General features: G+C 40.8%; 1 protein-coding gene across 3 annotated transcripts in view; it reads left to right on the plus strand.

Annotated features, from left to right (window-relative positions):
- atp11a (ATPase phospholipid transporting 11A) overlaps positions 1 to 19,506 on the plus strand; it is a 42,343-nt gene extending 22,837 nt beyond the window's left edge. The window contains exons 3-32 of one of the 3 annotated variants that reach the window (XM_017430068.3): positions 335 to 424; positions 2,258 to 2,338; positions 2,504 to 2,611; positions 3,187 to 3,315; positions 3,513 to 3,616; positions 3,705 to 3,752; positions 4,023 to 4,087; positions 4,216 to 4,297; positions 5,174 to 5,324; positions 5,412 to 5,609; positions 5,686 to 5,799; positions 5,887 to 5,946; positions 6,031 to 6,197; positions 6,290 to 6,361; positions 6,528 to 6,601; positions 6,704 to 6,807; positions 8,445 to 8,626; positions 9,034 to 9,285; positions 9,371 to 9,548; positions 9,695 to 9,797; positions 10,705 to 10,850; positions 11,039 to 11,098; positions 11,186 to 11,313; positions 12,035 to 12,170; positions 13,139 to 13,162; positions 14,912 to 14,977; positions 15,079 to 15,182; positions 15,281 to 15,446; positions 17,356 to 17,459; positions 19,107 to 19,240. In XM_017430068.3, coding sequence (XP_017285557.1) covers positions 335 to 424; positions 2,258 to 2,338; positions 2,504 to 2,611; positions 3,187 to 3,315; positions 3,513 to 3,616; positions 3,705 to 3,752; positions 4,023 to 4,087; positions 4,216 to 4,297; positions 5,174 to 5,324; positions 5,412 to 5,609; positions 5,686 to 5,799; positions 5,887 to 5,946; positions 6,031 to 6,197; positions 6,290 to 6,361; positions 6,528 to 6,601; positions 6,704 to 6,807; positions 8,445 to 8,626; positions 9,034 to 9,285; positions 9,371 to 9,548; positions 9,695 to 9,797; positions 10,705 to 10,850; positions 11,039 to 11,098; positions 11,186 to 11,313; positions 12,035 to 12,170; positions 13,139 to 13,162; positions 14,912 to 14,977; positions 15,079 to 15,182; positions 15,281 to 15,446; positions 17,356 to 17,445 — 3,282 coding nt within the window. In that variant the 3' untranslated portion in view covers positions 17,446 to 17,459; positions 19,107 to 19,240. Of the gene's footprint in view, positions 1 to 334; positions 425 to 2,257; positions 2,339 to 2,503; positions 2,612 to 3,186; positions 3,316 to 3,512; positions 3,617 to 3,704; positions 3,753 to 4,022; positions 4,088 to 4,215; positions 4,298 to 5,173; positions 5,325 to 5,411; positions 5,610 to 5,685; positions 5,800 to 5,886; positions 5,947 to 6,030; positions 6,198 to 6,289; positions 6,362 to 6,527; positions 6,602 to 6,703; positions 6,808 to 8,444; positions 8,627 to 9,033; positions 9,286 to 9,370; positions 9,549 to 9,694; positions 9,798 to 10,704; positions 10,851 to 11,038; positions 11,099 to 11,185; positions 11,314 to 12,034; positions 12,171 to 13,138; positions 13,163 to 14,911; positions 14,978 to 15,078; positions 15,183 to 15,280; positions 15,447 to 17,355; positions 17,460 to 19,106 lie in introns of all 3 variants that reach the window. The other 2 variants (XM_017430062.3, XM_017430064.3) reach the window with 2 other exon arrangements.
- The last annotated feature ends 3,712 nt before the right edge of the window (positions 19,507 to 23,218 follow it).

Below are 23,218 nucleotides of genomic sequence, written 5' to 3' on the forward strand. Positions count from 1 at the left end.
AGCTGGCCTGGGAACGCCTTGGGATTCCCCCGGAGGAGCTGGCCCAAGTGGCTGGGGAGAGGGAAGTCTGGGTCTCCCTGCTTAGGCTGCTGCCCCCGCGACCCGACCCCGGATAAGCGGAAGACAATGGATGGATGGATGGATGGATGGATAATAACAATGTGACTTTAATTTGTGTAACTTCAAAAAAGGGTTAGAAATGAATTGATAATAACCTTTTTTATGAAGTCTCTGTGTTTGTTGGTCAACCTGGAGAAGAGAAAAGAAGTTTTTCCCATTAAAATCTGTTTCTGTTATCTGCTGATGCTAAACCCGCTGTCTGACTTATTTGCAGTACACGTTTTGGAACTTCATCCCGAAGAATATGTTTGAGCAGTTCAGACGAGTCGCCAACTTCTACTTCCTCGTCATATTTTTGGTTCAGGTAAAAACGTAACTAGGAAAAAAAAAAAAGGAAATCTTTGCGGTGTCTTCCAACAAAGCACAGCACCAGGAAACATTTTCACAAAATTAAGACAAAATAATAATAATAATGTCGTCACAAGTTCAGTTTGCAAAGTCACATTAACCATGAGTGAATGAGTGAAATTGTACTTTGTGTTGGGATATATTTATTCCTTCAGATTAAACATGAGCAATAATCCTAATTAGAGAGACTTTTAGGGAAACATTGTTTTGATTTATCGTTTTACGGACCAAAAGAAAAGTATCTTGTTTGTCAAGAACTTTAAAGCAAACAGATGGTTAAATTCAGAAATCTTATAAGAAATATGCCATTTTCTTTTGGTAACATATTCCTAATCCAGCTGTTCAAAGTTGCAATCTGTTTGTTTTTTTTGTAATTACTTTGAAATTCCTTTAAGAGTTATTCAGTAAATGTTTGCTTTACCTAAAACTTTGGCATTACCTTCTAGAGCCAGCACTGTCTGTCTGTCAGCAAAATATCTCATGAGTCACTGAGTGGATTTTAATGAAACCCATGAGAAGTAATCATTGGATGTACTTTTACAACCGATGACCTTTCGGAGCCAAACTAATTCAAGATGACAACGGCTAATTAATCGTAAGACGTAAATGGCTGTAACTCGCTCAGTTTTACAGATGATGACGTGGTAGTAGCTGAGAGTCATCCAAAAACATACTCTGATTGCTAAGATATCTTGCCCAAAGTTATATTTAGGATTTGACAAAAAAAAAAAACCGCTAAAACGCCATCAGTTTTTAAATCTTAGTTTAAAACATGAAAGCGGGGGGAATGTCAACCTTTAATTTTTCTAATAATTCAGAATATTTCAGGTTTTTGTTTTGGTTTTAATCTCAGCAACACTACCCCTTGACTAGCACAGCATGCCTATTTGTTGTATTGTTCAGTTCTGTTTGTATAACTTGATATTTATCCAGTTTAAAATTAAAAAAAAAATGCTTTAACTGATGCATCCTGATATCAACAACACAGGCTCTCTCTAAGATCATTAAATACGTCAAACAGTGTCTGGAATATTTATTTAAATGAACAGTTGTGACATAAAACAAAGTTTGACACAAAAAAATGGTCAAAACGTCAAAGTAAAAACAAAGTGTTTTAATAGAACTCCATTGTGTAGAACTCCAAGTGTTGTTAGGGCGATGGAATTTGCCGTGGTGTGGTGTTGGAACGACGTTTTTAGCCTTAATGTTTGTCACGACATGTTAGAAAATGATTGTAAGTGCAGGAGAAGAGAGGCCTGTAAAGTTAACACATTACTTTAGTTTAAGCCCCTTAATCCAGGGGGTGTCCTATCCTGGTCCCGGAGGGCCGCTATCCTGCGTGTTTTAGGTGTTTCTCTGCCTTGACTCGCCTGATTTGAGTGACCGAGTCATTAACAGGCTTCTGTGGAACATGAAATCCTGCTGAAGAGCAGAGAAACATCTAAAACCTGCAGGATGGTGGCCCCCAAGGACCAGGATTGGACACCACAGCCTTAATCGGTCATAGTTAGTCAATTCTATGATGGCTACTGTGGCTCAGTGGTTAGAGCAGACGTCCTTCGATAAGACAGCTGGACGTTCGATTCCACCAGTATGCCCCCTCACTGCCTCCGATGTGCCTGATCGGTGTAAGAAAGCACTGCTTAGACTCTATAGAAGGATTTATTCAGATCAGCTCTGTAGAGTGTGTGTGGACGGGGAAATGAGGGCACAGATTGTGTTGTGAAGTGCTTTGAGTGGCCCAGTTGGTTAGAAAGGCGCCAAACAACCATTCTTTGTGTAACCGCAGCTGATCATCGACACTCCCACAAGTCCGATCACCAGTGGACTACCACTTTTCTTTGTCATCACAGTCACCGCCATTAAACAGGTGAGGCCTGCATGTTTTCACACACACACACACAATCACACACACACACACACACATATATCCATTCATGTCCCTTCTTTAAACCGCACTGACTAATTTACCAAGATGTTCAGAGTCAATAAACAGTGTCTTTCTGTCCTCGGTGTCTTTCTGCTTCCCTGTCAGGGTTATGAAGACTGGTTGAGACACAAAGCAGACAACACCATCAACCAGTGTCCGGTCCACGTGGTGCAGCATGGGAGGAAGGTCCGCGAGCAAAGTCACAAGCTCAGGGTATGCGTGCAGAAAACCACTCCCGTCCTGTGTGGCGTCGATAAATCTTTGAAGCGTTTGTTTTATCGACTGATGCGCATGGATTTTTCCTGCTGCTAAACTCCAAGTTTGAGTCTGTTTTTTTGTTGTTGTTGTTGTTTGTCCACCTATATGAGCAGTTTTTAGCACCATTATTGTTTGTTGTGTATCGTTATGAGAGCAAAAAATATCGTTAAACGGTGAGGTTTCTGTTAAATTTTCATGTAAGATTAAAAGTTTTGTCTGCAGCTGATAAACCAGAAACTGCGTTAATTGAGGCTACGTTAGCAAATCAGGGAATACTGTGTTCAATCTGTCTGGTTTTAAGGATGCTACAGAATAGACTTTAAGGTGTTTTTATGATTATAACACATTTTAATCTGATGGCCTTTAAATCAGTGAGGAGTTTCAGGTTTTGGACTATTTGTGCTAAAAGGAGACAAGTAAACTCGAGGTGAAGTAACGTATGACGCTGAGGAGCGTTTGCTCAAGTTTTAATTAGGACCGAGCTTCGGTTTGAAGATGGGAATAATATCTTTTTTTTCCCTTCCTCTCAGGTTGGTGATGTGGTCCTCGTGGAAGAAAATGAGATTTTCCCGTGCGATCTCATTCTTCTTTCCTCGTCTCGAGACGATGGGACGTGCTTTGTCACCACAGCCAGCCTGGATGGTGAAAGTAGCCACAAGGTGTGTTAAATAAAGTTATTTAAATCCAAATTGGCAATTTATAACAGTTATTATTATTATTAGCTGGGCTTCCAAATGGTTCTTTTGTTTCTCTGTATTATGTTTCATTCATACCTCTTCCTTTTACGTTCTCCCATTATCCTTCTCATTCTTTACATTTAATCCTTCTTTTTTTTTTGTGTTTGTTTTCAACCTAGACGTACTATGCAGTTCAGGACACCAAAGCTTACAAAACGGAGGAGGAGGTCAGCTCTATCCACGCCACCATAGAGTGTGAACAACCTCAACCCGACCTGTACAAGTCAGTTCAAAGAAAGGCCAACACGGGGTCGAAGAAAAGTTTAAACAATTATCTCCTCTCACTGTTTTTCTCCTTTTTCTCCACACAGATTTGTGGGCCGTATTAATATCTATATGAACAATGAGCCCGTGGCCAGGTATTGTGTTTCTCCGACAAGAAAACGGTCGCCCTTTTTAGTAAATTTGCATGTTTTTACTGGATTTGCTGTAGCTAGGAAAACATTAATGCATGGATGTGATTTCTTGTATCGGGTGATAAATCTACTTTTAAGTAAAAGTTTAACAGCTTGACAAGTTGTGTGATTTTGTCTCTGGCGTTTTCTTATAATATCATACAAGCCTTATTTGGCTAATTAGTAATAAAAGGGATGACTAAATTCTGTTGTTTTTTTTTTAATTGTTTTCAGGCCGTTGGGATCAGAGAACCTGCTGCTTCGAGGTGCAACGCTCAAGAACACTGAATATGTTTACGGTAACACAAACAGAAATCACTAAAATATGTTAAAAACAACATTGCTGAAGTTTGAAACCTGTTTGATTTTTTCGAAACGAAGCATCTGTAGCCTAATTTCAACTGGCCTGTTATCGTGTTGCCTTCAGCTGTCGCCATCTACACCGGCATGGAAACCAAGATGGCTCTCAACTATCAGTCCAAGTCTCAGAAGCGATCCGCAGTGGAAAAGTAAGCTCTCTGGGTTTTCGTTTTCTTTTTATAAACAACCTGTTGGCGCTGATTGACGATCTTATCTAAGCTTCAGTCTTTAGCAGAATCCTTTTTCTCATTTTGGATTAGATAATCGAGTCATTTTTTATTTATTTATTTGTTGCCCGTCCATCTGTTCACTTCTGATATATTCATATATTCACTGCCTGAGTGTTGATTCATCTCTGCGGCTTGTTGCACTGCCTGAATGAATTTCTTCCCATCTGGCGCTGACGGAGTCGTGTACCCAGATGGCTCGTGGAAATGACTGACTGGAGGTGGATTTCGTTTGCACTTTTGGTTACTGTGTGCCGGATTACTTTGCTGGTGTTCGCCTTCCTTTTCCCCAAACTGCCAGAACAGTAAATGTTCCAGGCCGTTTTTTGTTTTTTACTGTACTTGTGCGAATGTGTCGGCACTTTCTGTTTTTTTTTTTTTTTCCTTTTGCTTTTGTCTCAAACACGTTTAAACCACCTGCAATCTTTACAATATGAGAATAGTTCTCAATATTTTGTCCCTTCAGTCACAGCGAGAAAAATAAAAATCATGTTTTAGTTAGTTTTTAGGAGATTATGTTTGTTTGTCAATAATAATAAAAAACAAACAAACAGCAGTCTGGTATCTGGACACATTATTGCTGACATCTTCATCCGTTACAACATTATAGTCATCGTTCACATCCACCTCAGTAATTAAGGAAATCCCTTCATATAATGCTTGGCATCATTGTGAAGCTCGGGGATTTCCCCATTTTTAAATTTAGGACTGGGATTCCCGATGACGTCACTCCAGACCAATAAAAAATCCAGTTTTCAAACCGGCACTCTGTTTAAAATATGTTTTATCTTTTCGCAGGTCAATGAATGCCTACTTGGTGGTCTACCTGTGCATCCTCATCAGCAAAGCCATCATCAACACGGCGCTGAAGTACTTGTGGCAGGCTGACCCTAACAGAGACGAGCCCTGGTACAATGAGAGGACTGAAGCCGAGAGGCAGAGGCACATTGTGAGCCTTCAGTTCCTCGTTTCTCTGAACCTGTTCGCACGTCTTCATCCTTTCATTCTGACTCCTCTCCGTTCCCCCTTTCTTCAGCTGGTCAGGGCATTCACGGACTTCCTGGCGTTCATGGTGCTCTTCAACTACATCATTCCTGTTTCGATGTACGTCACCGTGGAGATGCAGAAGTTTTTGGGCTCCTACTTCATCATGTGGGACGACGAGATGTTCGACGAGGAGCTGCAGGAGGGCGCTGTCGTCAACACGTCGGACCTGAACGAAGAGCTGGGGCAGGTACACCTGTCTCTGACCAGACTGTCGGCCGAATGACGCAGAGAGTCGAGCTGACCCCACTCGCGCTCTTTTTCAGGTGGAGTACGTATTTACAGACAAGACGGGGACTCTGACAGAGAACAACATGGAGTTTATAGAGTGCTGTGTGGACGGACATGTTTATGTCCCTCATGCCATCTGTAATGGGCAGGTAATATTCAAAATTGATTAATATTACAACTTTAATCTGCCATTTTGTCACCAAGTGAGTATTAATATTATCCTTTGTCGTCACCAGGTGATGCCTGGTTCTGACAGCATTGACATGATCGACACGTCTCCAGGGCCCGGCGCCAGGGTGAGCCTCGCCTCAGCCTGATGAGCATGTTCACGAATTTCTGTCCATGTGTGTGTTTGTGACGCCGCTGCTCGTCCACGGCAGGAGCGCGAGGAGCTGTTTTTCCGGGCGCTGTGTTTGTGCCACACGGTGCAGGTGAAGGAGGAGGAGACTGTGGACGGGATCAAACACGGCATCCACCAGGGAAAGTCCTCCTCCTTCTACATCTCCTCCTCTCCAGACGAGGTGGCACTGGTGGAGGGCATGAAGAGGTGAAACACACACACACTTGGATACTTTTCCTTTTTGTCCCTTGCCTCCACACACGTTCATTTATTGTCCTTTTAAACGTTCCATGCTGCAGACTTGGTTTCACCTATCTGAGACAGAAAGATGGTCATATGGAAATCATAAACAGGGATGATGAGGTAGAAAGGTGAGTGTGTCTCCTAAAACACTGTTCATCCTTTTTAAAACAACAAAAATCACTTTTTTTGTTGTTTACAACTGTAGCAACATCCTATAGCTCTTTATTTTATAACAAATATGTTTGTTTAAAGCAATATGACAGCTTAGGTTTTTATCTGTTTATTTTTAATCAGATTTGAGGTGCTGGAAGTTCTGACTTTTGACTCAGTGAGGCGAAGGATGAGCATCATCGTCAGGTCCAACACAGGTAGCACACGCAAAACTTTGGATGTGCCGTGTGTGTTAAATGTGTGTGTTTTGTTGCTGACATTTTTCGTGTTTTATGGTCTGTGTGTGTGTGTGCAAACAGGTGAGCTGTATCTGTTCTGTAAGGGTGCAGATTCCTCCATCTTCCCCAGAGTTATCTCAGGCAAGGTGGATCAGGTCAAAGCAAGGGTGGAGCACAACGCAGTGGTGAGAGCACACACACACACACCACGCACAGAGAGAGAAAATCTTCCTCATTTTCTTATCGATCTAGAAAAACACCAACACTCCGTTTTTGTTCTTTTACCTGAAACATCTGAGTTTCAAAGGTTATGTGACTTCAGTGGTTTCCATAGTTGCAGAACATGACCGTGGTTTCCATGGCTACTGCAGGAAGTGGATCAGCGGAGCATGACCTACCTCTGTCGTTTAGCTGTGTGGAGTTCTGTGCGGCTTCGAATAAGATTAAAACTCCACATATTTATTTGTTTGGCTGTCGGTCCAGTAATTCTCTTTGCAGCGCGCGAAAACAGAAAGCGAAATCATGATGTCAGTTTAAAGTCAGTCGAAAAGAAATGCTCACCAAAGATTTTAGAGCTTGAAGAGAAGCTTGTGATTCTGTAGGAAGCATATTAGAAATTCTGAAAAAGCCCGAAAATATAGAAATGTTCAGAGGACATCTGGTTACAGATTTTAACTGTCCAATCAGACGATTAAAAGTCTGTTTGTGCTGCAGAAGCCAGACACTCATCCCCAAATAAGACTCAGATTGCCTGTTGGACTCCAATAGATGTTTTCAGAAGTATATAGGGAACCATCTTCAGTCCGTTCAAACATGATGATTTTGTCACCGTCCACTCAGTTTAAAGTTTGAAAACAGTCGATTTTTAGTTGTTGTAGGAAAAATTGAAGAAATAATCAGTAGAATTTATAATAAGCAATAGTTTAGATGTTTCAGTTCAAGTTTGTCAAATAGTATTTTCAAACTGCAGCAATCTAGTTTTGACTTCGTCCTGCTCCAACTAGCCATTAGCTCGTTATTCTGGTCAAAATTAGAGTCTATTTCTCCAAACTGAGGTTGTTCAAAGAGCTATCTAGGACAGATAAGATGTTAATTGTTCATAATCTTTTCGCAGAACCCCACTTCAGAAGATTGTGTCAACCTAAAAAGCTTTATTTAGAGAGTGATGTTTGAGGTCAGTTCCCCTCTGCAGCTGAACTGTCCACTCATCCATTTTTCTGTACCTCATGGTTGTGAGAAGCTGGTGGTCATTGGGCAAAAAGCGGAGGACAAACCGGACAAGTCGCTAGCCGCATTTAAGCCTCACTACACTTACTATTAGGGACAATTTGGGATAGTCAGTTAATCTAACATGCATGTTGTTGGACTTTAGGAGGAAACTGGAGTACTCTGATAAAACCCACACATGCAAATGCCACACTAAAAAGCCTCAGTCCGGAGTTAAACCCGCAACCTTCTTGTTGCAAAGCTACGGTGCTAACCAACTGCTCCATCGTGCAGCCTCCATTTGAATTAGATAAAGTGAAAAAAGATCGGAGTTAAAAAAAAAAAAAACAGGTCACTGAGACCTGGTTTAGTGTGGTTTCAACTGCAGATAAATCACAGCTTTCGGTGTGATCAGAAAGATTTGCTGTGGGTGTTGAACCAGCGAGGCTCAAACAGAGAAGCTCGCTGCTGCTCCCGCACACTCAGAGCCGTGACGCACGCAGGCGCCTTCGTGTCGCAGTTTAATTACAATCCAGAAACAGTGTCTCAGCCAGAAGAAGGCCTTCTGTAGGTTGTTTCTCTTTTCACTCTGTGTGTGAACCTCTTTCCTCTGCAGGAAGGCCTGAGGACACTGTGCGTCGCTTACCGGCCTCTGAGCCCCGAACAGTATCAGCAGGTTTCCCATCTGCTGAGCGGGGCCAAGCTGGCGCTGCAGGACCGAGACAAACAGCTGGCCGAGGCTTACGACCGCATCGAGAGAGACCTGATACTGCTGGGAGCCACTGCTGTGGAGGACAGGTGGAGGATGTTTCATAAAATAAAACCATTTAGCAGAAAGGTTCCTGTTACACGGCAACACCCGGATGGATCTGATATGAAAGCAATTCAATTAGGATTGTCTCAAATGTCAAACAAAGTACAATTCTTAAAGAAAATGCACTTTTTGAGCCTCAAATGCCCGACAGAGGTACTTTTATGTGTGCCGCTGCCCTGAGGAAGCACTGTCCCAGTTTTTAGGTGAATAGCAGGTATGCTCGTGCAGCTGAGACAATTATAGCTCACGCTTGAAAGGAGCTGTTCACCCAGAGGGCATTGAAAGTCATTTCACTCTGAGGCGACTGTAATTGTTACCGCGCAAATTTCTGTAACTGCTGAACAAAAAGCAGGATTGGCTAATTTGTTTTGTTGCGCAACGAACCCTCCAGGCTGCAGGAGAAGGCAGCAGACACTATCGAGTCCCTCCACAAAGCTGGCATGAAGGTGTGGGTGCTCACCGGAGACAAGATGGAGACCGCCGCCGCTACGTGCTACGCCAGCAAGCTGTTCCGCCGCAGCACGCAGATCCTGGAGCTTACCACCAAGCGCACGGAGGAGCAGAGCCTCCACGACGTCCTGTTTGACCTGAGCAGGACGGTCCTCAGGCATTACGGAGGCATGACGCGGGACGCCTCGTCTGGGTGTGTGTCTGTCCCACTTCAAGAGCTCAAAACGTCTTTGAATAATAAGACAAAGAAGGTAGAGTAATGTCTTGTGTTTGTTCAGTTTGTCTGACGACTGCACAGACTTTGGCCTGATAATCGATGGAGCCACCCTCTCCTCGGTTATGAGACCGAACCAGCAGGGCTCCAGCTCAGGAAATTACAAAGAGCTCTTCCTGGACATCTGCCGCAACTGCAGCGCGGTGCTCTGCTGTCGAATGGCGCCCCTTCAGAAAGCACAGGTACAGTGATTGGACAGATGCAAATCGTAACGAGCACTCACTTTATTAATTCATTAAGCAGCAAAGTTTGAAATCTAAATGCCCAGAAGTTGCAATAAGAAGACACCAGTGTGGTCTTATTTGATCTTTTTTTCTTTTTTTTTCAGATTGTCAAGATGATCAAGGCATCCGAAGAACACCCGATTACCCTCGCTATTGGAGACGGTGCTAATGATGTCAGCATGATCCTGGAGGCCCACGTTGGCATCGGTGAGTGTTCTGACGCTACACAGACACGCCATGAAACGCAGGAGAATAATGGGCATTCTTTTGCCTTACATGAAGATTAGGATTGTCACAATACCAAAATCTCACACATAAGGCGGCTGGGTTTTTCACTAGTCACTCTGATGACCCAATTTTAATTATTTATTTATTTGAAGAGCACCAATGCTAATTTAAGATGCTCCTCCTTCATTTACACTAAATTTTAGTACGGTTTAACACAGCCTATATACCTCTACCTCTACGACCGATTAACCTTCAGAGTCAACCTGATTCAAAGATGTCTGCCACTGCTAAATGACCTTAGTCAACACAAAACTGGCTGTAACTTGGTCAGTTTTACAGAAACTGAGTTAAAATTCTGTGTTTTAGCAGCTGAAAGTTATCCGTAACCCAAACTCTACTAACAAATGACGCAAGATCTTTGTTTAGAGCATTGGGATGAAATGTGGTGGGTGACATACATTTCTTCAAGGAATGCTTGCTTCGTTTAACCATTTTTAGATGGTCTTAATAAAGGGAGAGTTCCTGTGGAAAGGCCCTAAACAGTTAATGTCTTACCTGTTGTAGATGAGCTCTTTGAACGACCTGCGTTTAGAGAAATGGAGTTTATTTCTGTCGGGACTGACGAGCTAATTAATTGTTCATAACCATTCTCCAGAACCCTTTTTCAACAGATCTAAACTAACCCAATAAGATTGTCCACAAATAAAATAAATAAATAGAAATTAGTAGTCAGTAAAATATAAACTAAACCAATTTAAATAAAGTCATGTGACAAAAAGAGCCAATCAGGAACCTGCCTAGGACTAAAACTTGACGAATCCAGGCTCCACAAAGAAGGTAAAACTGTGGCGCTGCTTTCCGTTCCAACGCTGTTTCTTGCCTCCAGGGATCATGGGTAAGGAGGGTCGTCAGGCCGTTAGGAACAGCGACTACGCCATCCCGAAGTTTAAACACCTCAAGAAGATGCTGCTCGTCCACGGACATTATTACTACATACGAGTCTCTGAGCTTGTGCAATACTTCTTCTACAAGGTGATAACTCTGCCTGCTTAGCTTTTTAGTGTTTTTTTTTTCTGGATATTTGCTTCGTTATAGTATGGATTTAGTTTAAAAATGAGGGTTTATTTGCTGGTTGCAGTAAAAAAAAACAAAAAAGGGAAGAAAACTGCAGCGTACCTTTTGTAATACCGTTTGTATGTTCTCCTTTTCCCACCCCCCAGAATGTGGTTTTCATCTTCCCCCAGTTCCTCTACCAGTTCTTTTGTGGCTTCTCCCAACAGGTGGGCAGAGACACAATGATATATGATATAAATATATATATGTATATATATGAAACAAAGACTTACCAAGCTTTCTGTTCTGAACAGCCTCTGTACGACACGGCCTACTTGACGCTCTACAACATCAGCTTCACCTCGCTGCCCATTCTGCTCTACAGCCTCATTGAACAGCACATTAACACGGACATTCTGAAGAAGGATCCCAGTCTTTATAAGTTGGTGTCTAAATGTTTTTGGGTTGTAAAAATTCAAAATCTTCGCTCACCGGGTGATATACGTTATCACCTCTCACCAGCTACACGGGCTACCTTTTGTGTTTGAAACACACTTTTTAATGTTTCAGAGATCCTTTTTACTGCAGCAGATAATAACCTGCATTTATAAAGCTTAGCAGGGTGCATTTGTGTTGTATTTTTTCCAGAGAGGCCATAAACTGTTACACCCCTGACAGAGGTAGAAATAAAGTGGGTCCAAAAGCAAAATCACTCATAATCTGAATCTGATTAAAAAAACTGGACAAAACATCTTTTATTTAAGCGTTTGTGGGAAAAAAACCCCATCTCAGAGCATTCATTTTGGGCCTTAAAGTGCAGAAAATTAACTGTAACCTAGTTTAGTTTGGTCTGTAGGGTTGTACAATTGGACAAAACCTTTCCTCAGCCACATTGAATCCGTTTTATGTCGATGCACGAGCAACAAAATGATACATTTGTTTTTAAGATAAATTTTCCATTTATCTTAAAAACAAATGTATCATATGCTCATATTTCAGCTAATATAATAATTCACAAAGGCTTGCTTCGAAATGCTGTGCTTATTCACAGTATTTTTTATTATTACAATACAAGTTTCTTTATGTTTATTTTTAATTTTATTCCTTTCAGAACCGGTAACCACGAGCTGATCATGACTGTAATCTTGTGTTTGTGTTTCAAGAGATATTGCCAAGAACTCTCTGCTGAGGTGGCCCAGCTTTATATACTGGACTGTCCTGGGTGTGTATGACGCCATTGTGATGTTCTTTGGCGCTTACTTCCTGTTTGACAACACGACTTTCACCAGCAACGGACAGGTAACAGTAATGCTCTTGTTAGGGCCTCTTTCAGGGAGACTTCTTTGCAAATAACACACACAGTTCACTGTTTGTTTATCTATCTATCTATCTATCTATCTATCTATCTATCTATCTATCTATCTATCTATCTATCTATCTATCTATCTATCTATCTATCTATCTATCTATCTAATCTATCTATCTATCTATCTATCTATCTATCACAATCATTTTGGTGCATTTTTGGTTTAGTGTCAGCTTAGCTCTCATCTTTTACATTTTTTAATGAAGTTCTTGATTTTTATTCACTCTATAGACAAACAAACAAAAGCTTATTCAGTAGAACCTGTTATTTTTGTCACAACAACGTTTTTCAGCTTAGTTTTCTCACACAAGTTAACATTAAAGGTTGAGGCTCACTTACCAACAAGACAGAAATGAGTCATCTGCTTTTATTTTAGTAATTATGTTGCAAAATGTGGCTTTTTTTGCGTCCACGTTCTTCATCTGCTGTCCACTATTTGACTAAAAGTTACATTTTCATTTTGCACCAAAGTGGCACCATGTCCCGATAAGATGGATTAATTTCCAGTTGAGGAATTAACAAAACAGCATTCTAAAAAGATAAGAAAAGCCGAAGGCCGTATCTGTAGAAAGGAACATTTCAGAGGAATTACAAGTCTTAAATTAAAGCGGATTCTGTTCTTCCATTCACATCTAAAGGGTGACAGCGTGGCAGGTTCCCCATCATCTTTTTTTGGTTTCCTTTCGACGTTTAAGCTTTACTCCCCCTCATTATTTTGTGACCGTTTTAAAGCTGCTTGATCTTTTTATCGTTTGCATCTGTTTCATTTGATTTCTTTCTCATCTTTGACCGCAAGCTCGATTATTTGAATATGATTTTCTTCTTGCCATATTCTCGTTTTTCTTCCTATACTCTTACCTTTGTGTTGCTGTTTCTTTTTGCTTCTCTTCCCTCCTCCCAGCTAATGACAACCAACACACAGATGGTAAGCCTGTCTGTCTCACCATCCTCCACTTTAGCTCCACTCGCCTGCTTCCTGTTTTGTCTCCGTCGCTGACGTCCACTGTTCACGTCCATCTCATGTGCAGCTGACGGCTGTGTTCATGCTCATGTGTCCAGATAGAAAACCCCTCCTGTGTGTTTTAATTTTTTTATTTCATGTTATAGCAGATGAACGAGTGTTTTCACTTCCTAACACCTGAAACATTTAGCCAACATTCATTTTAGATCTTTTAAGGTCAATGTTGCTCCTTTTTCTGATGAAATTATTTAGATTTGTGGTCCTTCCTTAAAACAAAAAAGCTTTTTATTTGCTTACTTGTAGAGATAATAGACTTGTAGATAACAGAAGAGAGTTCAGATAAGAAGTATGATGTTTTCTTTTTAAACAAATCGGGGATTTGATGCTTTTGAAAAGCTGCAAAAAGTTATGGGGACCAGTAGTTTTAACGGGTAGCTTGTTAAATAAAGAACACTAAAAACAAATTGGGCTTAATTTTCAGAAGTTAAATGAAATGAAAATTTATTTAGCACATTTCATGCATTGTGCTTTATACCAGATAAAACCTAATTATAAGAGGGACAAACAAACAAACAAAACATATGAGATTATTAAAAACAGCAAAAAGTCTCAAACAATTAAACAGTGGTGACTATAACACGAAGTGACTGAAGAAACTAAGAAAATACAATAATATTAATGACTGAAATTAGAATAAATTACATTTTCCATATTTATGAAGTTCAGATTTTTAATATAAACAAAATTTTTAATATTTTTTTTCCAATTTAAAACAAAATTAAAGACCAGAGCTTTAAATTGATCTGTTTACTTTTCATATTATAAGTAAAATAGCGTTTTAAATTTAAAACAAAGTTTAAAAGTATTCCACGCAAGGAAACCGACATGAACATATGTCCAAAATGAACCACAAAATACCTAAATCGTAAAGCTCGACAATAAATAGTGCAAAGGATAGAGTGGATAAAAAAAAAAAAAGTTTGAAATTTAACCTTGAGCCTGGTTTTTAAAGCTCGGCGCACTTCGTTTGTTTTCAAAGAGGCTAAAACGTGGAATGTCAGTCATTTTAAAATGAGTGCAGTAATGGAAAAAAAACATTTATATAAACCGATAGCTTAGAAAAGTTATATGTTTTAGTTACTTTTTGTTGTTTTTACCAGATGTTTGTGTTGTCTGCGCAGTAATTATCTCAAAATTATAAGTTTTTCCTCCTTTTCCAAACATATAATAATAATAATTACTTAATTTACTCTAAATCACAAACCCTAAGAGCTTTATTATTCCTTTAACATCAGCTTGAGTTGAACTCATTCCTTTTTAAGCTGTAAAGAAAAAAAAAGCATTTTCAGACTAGGCACTGGCCCTCCATTTTTCCTCCCGGTTAATAATTCAAACACCCACTTAAAAACCATGTTTCCTCTGCAGAACGAGAAACGCTGTCATCGTAACCGTTTCCATCCATCCGATACTCGACTCTCCACCTGAATGTTGCCACCTGAGCACCATCTGTTTGATTGATTGACTCCTCTTTAAACGTGCTCTTAAGTTAATTACTGTGATAACTTCCACAAGTTGTTTTTTTTTTTCTTTTCTGCAACCAGAAAGCTTTTAATGCAAGATGTAATGGAGGCATTAAACGAACGCTTTGTGGCGTTACACGATTACAAAGTGTGGGTTTTACTCATCAGAGCTGCTGTTGTTTTCCCTTTACAGATGTTTGGAAACTGGACATTTGGGACGCTGGTCTTCACTGTGCTTGTCTTCACTGTTACATTCAAGGTAAGCGGATTCTTCGCCCTCGGCTGATTTCAGCATCACTGCTTTCATTCAAGCGAACAGTCCAGTTTGACCCTTTTTCCCTGGTCTCATCTGTCTCGCAGCTGGCTCTGGACACACATTACTGGACTTGGATCAACCATTTTGTCATCTGGGGGTCGCTGCTTTTCTTCGTGGTCTTCTCTCTGCTTTGGGGAGGAATTATCTGGTAATTTTCTTCTTTAATCCTCCTGTTTTAATGAATTTAATGTTGGGTCTTTTCCTTTACTTTGTCCTCTTTTTTTCCCCCCTCCCTCCCCCATTCAGGCCTTTCCTGAACTACCAGAGGATGTACTACGTGTTCATGCAGATGTTGTCCAGCGGTCCAGCCTGGCTCAGTATCATCCTTCTGATAACGGCCTGTCTGCTGCCAGACGTGGTGAAAAAGGTCATCTGGAGGGCGCTGTGGCCCACCACGACTGAGCGCATCCAGGTGGGTTCAGACCTAAACGGGCAGATTTAAAACTTGATCGGAAATTTGGACTTTTTAAAATATTTATGCCCATTTTTGGCACCTCGTTGCACTTTGCTGAGCATTAATCCAAATGCAGAAAACGTAACAATTTGCTTACTCAGGTGGATCAATCCCGCCGCCCTCTGCTTATTGTGATTCATGAAACATTTAGCAGACTTGCCTGCAAACTGCTGATGTTTACACGATGTACACGCCCCACACTTTACTAACTGTGATGACTGTGGGTCAGCAGGTGTGCGCAGGACGCGTCCACGTCCCCGCTTTACTGGATGTGAGTCTCCAAGTCTCTCCTGTCTGTGTGCGGTGCTCCTTTTTATTTCTCAGACGAGTACAATAGGTATTTTTAGCATCTAAGGCTCAGAATGTTTTATTAATGAAGAAAAAAAAGAGTCCCTCCACAGAGTCTGGAGTGGCTACTCTGCTGGGGCGAAAAGTGCTGCGTTGGTAAAGACATTAATTGTTAATAAGTTACAGCAGATTAATGCGCACTGACATTTCAGAAATACTGCGAAAAAGATCAATATTTGCAACAAATGATGGTGAGCTCAGGGTTTGTGGTGTTTCAACACAAAATAGAGACAAAAACACTCTTACAAGGTGGATTTCCACAGTGAGCTGCATGCGCTGTATTGGTTTGAGAGTACAGGAACATCACTAATAGCACCAATCATACATTTTTCATCAGAATGAAGCGTTTGGTTTTAAACGGGAATAAAAGAGTGGAGCAGACGTATGGGCTTCAGAGGGATGAAAGTCAGCGTGTGAATAAATAATGAATGTTAAAAGGCTGGAGCTGTCTGCTGAACAAGAAGTCTGCCCTTCCTCCTCTGTGCAGGGAGGTTTTCAACTTTCGGCACGTTTCGTGTCTCAGCCTGTACTTCCCTCTGCTTCTTCCCCTGAAATCTCCCAAATAAGTGACTTTGTAGAGATCCTTTTAATCCTTTGATATTAAATAGAAAGTTGAGATGTTTTGAAGAGGGGTTTGTGGAAAGGTTCTGAACGATCAGTATCTTATCTGCTGTAGATGGCTCCTTGAATGACCTCAGCTAGGACAAATAGGTTAATCCTGCACCAACTTTGGCATTCAAGGCAGTAGGCGACATACTTTATTTCATAGTTTCATTTACAAGGATTTCATTATTTGTTTTAGAGCCAATAGCAGCAGCGGTTTGCTGTAGCACCTTTGGTGCAGCCTGGGTCACTTCCAGGATGAGCATGTTACAAAAGATATCGGCGTTGTTTTAGGAAGGCAGGAATTAAACTCTCTTTCTCCAAAGAGCTATCTATAACAGGTTTTAGCATTTTCACAGAGCTCCACTTCAAAATAGCTGAACTACCACTTTAACCTCCTGGCTGTTTTTTTTTTTTTAAATGTAAAGACTTCTTGTAGAAATCAACCTCTTTGTGGAAGCTGAACATCTTGATGGTTTTGTTCTAATGCAGTGACCTTTACCTTCTAACTTCCTGAGCTTTAACTCTTCCTTTTACTTTTCCCTCCGACCTCCTGGTTCCTCCTCCTCCTGCTCCTGCTCCTCCTTCTCTGGTCCTCTCTGTTAGACTAAGCGTCGGTGCCTTGCCTCTGAGCCCTCCACCATCTTCATGCTGTCTCAGACCTCCAGCCGAATGAGTTTCTAACCCAGCCCTTCAGGTGGTGACCCTCCACCGCTCCTGTCTCGCTGCAGAGATTCCTACATTCTGTGTTTTTTGCATCAAGTCATTTCACTGTCGGAGTGCATGCCTGCACATCTGAGTCTCCATCTCATCATTTATAAAATCATTTTTTTCTCCTTTTGATTTTGTGCACGTAGAAGCTTCTCCCTTTATGTTTTTGTCTCCATGTGTCTGTGTTTACATGTGTCCCCCACAGCATGAGAGCGATACGACAAAGTTTGAGAGGGACCTGGCTTTCCAGAGCTTAGACTCGTTGCTAGATGGAGTAGCTGTCACGGAAGTCTGACTGGTTTCAGCATGGTAAAAGAAAACACAATTTGCCTCGGTGTGTGATGATGGATTGTACATCGCCAGGGTGTGCGGTTTCACTTATTTGAGCTGTCCATCTTTGTGACATCCAACGCTGTCCGTTTGGGAGTTGGATGACATAAATATATCCAGGCCAAGTCTGAAACACCTGCTTCCAGGTTGCCGGTCGCTTACGTGGAGCTTTGGCGCCATCTGGTGGCTCATTTCATGGCTGCAAAAACGAGTCTTCCTGCAGATTGGTTGTTCCTGCATGCTCAGTGGTTGTTTGAATTTGCATGGTTTGTTTATTTAAGCTTTGCTATTTTTTTCCTGGTATATGTGGAAGTGACAATATTATTACAGCTGGCCAGTTTATTTAAAGAAATCTACATTAAAAAAAGAAGTGCTTCTAAGCAGCGTTAGAGTTTACTGTTTTTCATTTTCACCAATCTGGTTCTTTTTTGTTTTATCAGGATCTATCACCACGGTAACTGATGTTCTGGAGCAGGTTAAAGATAAAGGCATAAAAAACAAAGCCTTAGAAAGCAAAAAGTAATGATAATAATAATTGAAAAATAGCGTAGCATTAACTGAGAGAATCTTCTTTGTCTCTACAAACTATATGTCCTAAAACAAAAGCTGAATACTCTAAAGTTTGTAACTGTCAAAAATTAGGAAAATTAGGAACTAACATTAATTTCATTAAATTAAATACAACTAAACAACAAAATATATTTGCCATTTATTCAAGATAAATTGGGTGGAGCTTATAATCACCAAATTTGATCATATATAGGTTGTTTTTGTTTATATCCACAGCAATATTATGAAAAAAACAGATCATATCACAATTCAGTGATATCAATTTACGTTGCATTTTGATGTCTGGATAACAGTAAACTGTCTTAGATATTTAGGCCATTACTCCTCAGCTCCTACATTTAAAGTTGCAAGGAGTAGTGGATTACATAATCCCCTGTGACATGAAATAACCCTTCAAGAAGCCAATCATTTTATCTCCACTTCCTTTTATACACGGTGGTGGAAAACTACCACAGCTATCAAGCCTGCAGCAGACTTTACAAACAATGTAATTTTTTGTGCAACAAACAATATAAAATGTAATACAACAAACTGAATTTAGAATCATTTTTATGAAAATAAAAAAAACTTCCTTCTAATTTTGTTTTGATGCAAACACAGCCCGTGTCCCTTATGTCAGTTTGTAAAAAGAAAGCTCAAAAATAGACTAGGTCACCCTCAGCAGTGGCGTGAACGCACTAGACAAACTGACGACACTTAAAGCGCTTAATTGTACCCCGTTGCAACACGAAGAGGGGACTTGGACAGACCTATTTGGTTTCCTCAAATAATTAAGGTGACTGAAGATTCATCTCTGGCTCCACATGGTGGCTGATAACATCGTTGTTAGGATTAGTTAAGCCAGATACCTTGGATTTGTTCAACTTGCTTTGTAGTACATGCCTCAGGTTAGCTTTCTTCTAAATAGTTAAAGAAGTGTCTACAGTTTGAACTCTGACCAGCTGAGACAGTAGTGTCACGTCCACCTGCTCTAAATTATTCGCAGGACTCCGAGTCCCGTTTTCGTTCAGAGACATTCCCATCATGTCTCACTTCTGTTTCCCTTCCCCCATGCAGAATGCTGACAAACTCTACAAGGGCCAGCTGTCGGAGTTCACCCCGCTGGCGATTTTCCACCACCAACCGAAGGCCGGCGGCCGCCAGCGAGGCCCAGAACACCCGAGGAGCGTCCCGAACCCTCGAAGGTCCGACACCCCTAACGAGAAAGTCATGTACACGCGCTGGCAAAGACCGCCAGACTACAGCACCTTTGCCCCCCTCCTGCGATTTGCAGATAGCTCGAAGCGGGGGAGTGCTTACAGCGGGGCGGGACCTGAGACCTCAGTCTAATTTATTAGTGTTTTCTTTGTTTATATTCTGAGATATTTCCGTTTTGAGTCAAACTGAACCCAAAAAAAAAAAAGAAAGAAAAAAAGTAAGGAAGACGGTTCTGAAAGCATCTGGGAACTTTCTGTTACTGAGCTGGAATCAAACAACAGACTGTATTTTCGGAAAGCAGGTAAATACTTTTAGGGGATAACGGTTCAGGCTAAAGCAAAGTGTGGGCACAATGCATCATGGGAAGGATCTCCAGCCACGAGGCCTCCACGACTTGCAAAGGGCTCAGTGTATTTACGTCACAACAGACTGAAAAGCTGTGATTTCACACTAAAACACACGCACTGGTCCTTTACAATTATCTGCCTTCAGTGGCAGCTAAAGTGTACTTTAACTTTTATTGTTTTTTTTTAACATTTATGTGATTGTGTCGCGACTGGAGCGATGATGATGATGACGATGATTTCAGTCTGTCTCTGACCACACATTTTCCTGTTTTCAGCTCATTTCTCTCTCTGTCTCGTCTCTGCCTCTTCGTAGGACGAACCGCTGTTGCCTGTGTGCAAACTTGTTGTCCAGAAACGCTCCATAGGGCTCTGCGCTCACATCCCACAGCACCGTAAGGAGGCGTGTAGAACAGGAGGAAAGCCTGAATGTTGGGCAACTTGTTTTTTTTTTTCTGTTTTATAATAAGCCAAAGGAGGAAAAAAAAAGAACACAACCTAACTCTACATCCGACACTTTCAGGCTTTCCTACAGCTGTAGGTAAAGATGTGTGTTCAGAGAAATAGATAGGGGAGTGCTTGAAAGCTAGAAGGTTATTGTGTTTTTACCTTTGCAGAGTATTTTCTCTCTGCTTGAATCAGGGGTGTCAAGTCCTGGTCCTGGAGGGCCGCTATCCTGCATGTTTTAGTTATTTCTCTGCTTTGATTCACCTGATCTGAATAAGTGATTAACAGTCTGCTGCAAAACCTGAAGACCTACTGAAGAGCAGAGAAACATCTAAAACCTGCAGGATGGCGGCCCTCCAGGACCGGGATTGGACACCACAGGTGTAGAGCTTTTAGCTGTATACGTATGTGGCTCGTTGTTTTGTATTTGCTACCAGCAGAAATAGCTGTGTGATGACTTTTTAGCTGCCTTAATGTTGCCTTATAAAACCCCATAATTGTCTACCCATATTAGTTACCAAAGACGTGGATAAATATTAACTTCTCAGGCAACACCTGAAGCATACTGTGGAGTCATTTATTAAGTTTGTTGCCTGTGAGGTAAAAGCTTGATTGAATGTAGGTTTTGTTAGTTAAAGTTGTGTAAAAATACAACTTATAACAGTTAGGTTTTAATTTAATCGAAGCACCTTAAAACAAACACTCAAAATTTGTCTTTAAGAGACGATTTTAACACAACCTTTTTAAAGTGCCCTAATTTTTTATTATATACTCTATAATGATGTCTCTGACTTTTTTTATTTACACAGACAGGTATCTGTTTGTGTTCAGTTTTTTGTGTTCGAAATGGTCAGATATGGTGACTGTTTGAAAACCTGCCCGTTTCTTTTTTTTTTGTCACTACACAGTGGTGGAAACACTGTGGAATTGGCCAAAAATGTCCAATTTATTTACGTGTAAAATGTAAATAAAACCAGAATGCAGTGATTTGAAAATATCATAAATCCCTATTTTATTCACAATGGAACACAGTAAACGTATCAAATGTTCAAACTAAGAAATGTTGAATTTTATGGCAGCAACACATCTTAAAGATGTTTCAGGTCCATATTTCTCTCTGTGAAGCAACTCCTCTTCTTTTAACAACAGTCTGTAAACATCCAGGACCTGAGGAGAGCAGCTGCTGGAGGTTTTGGAGGGAATTTTGTCCCATTTTGGTCTGATGGAGAACTAGCTGTTCAACAGTCCTGGGTCTTTGCTGGATGGGAGCAGATGTTTTAAAACTCGTATGCACTTTTCTGCACTGATGCCGTCTATCCAGATGTGTAAGCTGCCCATGCCAGAGGCACTAATGCACCCCCATACCATCAGAGAGGCAGGCTTTTGGACTGAGCGCTGATAACAGGCTTTCAGACTGAATAGAATTTCAAATTTGGATCCATCTGACCACAGATCAGTTCTCCTCTTTGCCTCAGTCCATTTGAATGAGCTTTAGTCCAGTGAAGACGGCAGCGTTTCTGGATGGTGTTCACATCTGGCTTCTTCTTTGCCTGATAGAGCTTTAAGCAGCATCTGTGGACGGCACGGTGAACTCTGTTTACAGACAAGGATCTGAGGAAGTGTTCCTCAGTCTATGCAGTGATGTCCAGAACAGAACTGGACATGTTTTTAATGCACCGGCTCCTGAGGGCCCCAAGATCACAAACATCTAATACTGACTTTCAGCCATGACCTTTGACCTCAGAGACTTCTTCAGGTTCTTGAACTGTTTTGATGACATTATGATCTGTAGATGGTGGAGTAGGGAACATCCATCCATCCATTTTTGTTTCCCGCTTCTTCTGTCCTGGTGGTGTCTGTCTCCAGCCGCCACTGTGCGAGAGGCGGAGGACAGCCTGGACAAGTCTCCTGTCCATCACAGGGACACACAGAGACAAATGACACAAACAACCCATTCACACTCTCATTCACACCTAGATACGATTCAGAGTTACCAGTTAACCTACGGGGAAGCCCCCAGCCTATTCTGAAATAGTTCCTCTATTTTTAGACAGTTTTTCCACAGACTGCTGAACCTCTGCCCATCTTTATTTCTGACAGATTCAGCCTCTAAAATCTTTTTCTAAAACCCAGTCCTCTTCCTGACCTGCTGCCAATTAACTAAATTAGTTTCAAAATTCTCCTCCAGCTGTTTCTTATTCGTAGCTTTACTTTTACAGCCTTTTGTTGCTCCTTGAACAGCTTTTTTGAGATCTGTTGCTTTAAAAATGGTAGTTATTTAGTTTAAACATTTGACATGTTTACTATGATCCACTGTGATTAAAATATGGATTTATGAGTTTTTGAAATCACTCCATTTTGTTCACAATTATACCACTTTTTTTCCCCAAACATTTGATTCCTCACCTTCTTTTTTTCATGCTTTCCTACTTTTTTTTTTTTACTTTTTTAAAACATTAAAAAAATTTGAAACGTTTTGTTTAAATAAATAATAAGCACAAGCTTTCTCTCCAAGTTATGTTAAAGTCTCTGCCTGCGTGCATCTAATCTGAATTTACTCAGATATTCCCAAAGCAAACAGTAAAAATGAGAAGAATTTAAAGATTAAGGTACAAAATACATGAAATGAAACGAGTATATGAGCAAACCTGGGGCGAAAACACAACTTTAAGTTATTATTTTTCAAATGCGTGTTTCCCCAAACTGTTTTTAAATTAATTTGTTGTATAAGTAAATCATAAATATCTTTATATTGACGCAAGTAGAAGGACAGGGATCTAAATCAGGTCATCAAATCTCAGGCAGCTGATGTTTGCGGGTTTGGACGGGCTGCGTTTTGAAAAGCCTCGTAGATGATTTAAATTGTCGCGTTTTGAATTTTGCATCATTTTTTTTTCCTCTTTTTCTGTCTTTGTAGCCGTCTCTCTCTCTCTTTCTGTCACTTTCCTTCTGCTGAAGTGATATGGAAGGTTTCGCACCCACAGTCTCCTCCACCTGCCTCATTATCATCATCATCATCATCCTCGATTCGTCTTTCCTTCCTGCATCTCCCTCTTTTAACCCATCTCTCTATCCATCGTGAGACAGAGCAGAGAAGTTGCTAATAACCTCTATGAACCAAAGCCTTGTTGCTGCTACAGTAGAGATACTTTTAGCCGCTTTACATTAGGTGCCTTGTCT

Source organism: Kryptolebias marmoratus, linkage group LG23 (genome assembly GCF_001649575.2).
Source record: "Kryptolebias marmoratus isolate JLee-2015 linkage group LG23, ASM164957v2, whole genome shotgun sequence".
NCBI classification, from domain to species: domain Eukaryota; kingdom Metazoa; phylum Chordata; class Actinopteri; order Cyprinodontiformes; family Rivulidae; genus Kryptolebias; species Kryptolebias marmoratus.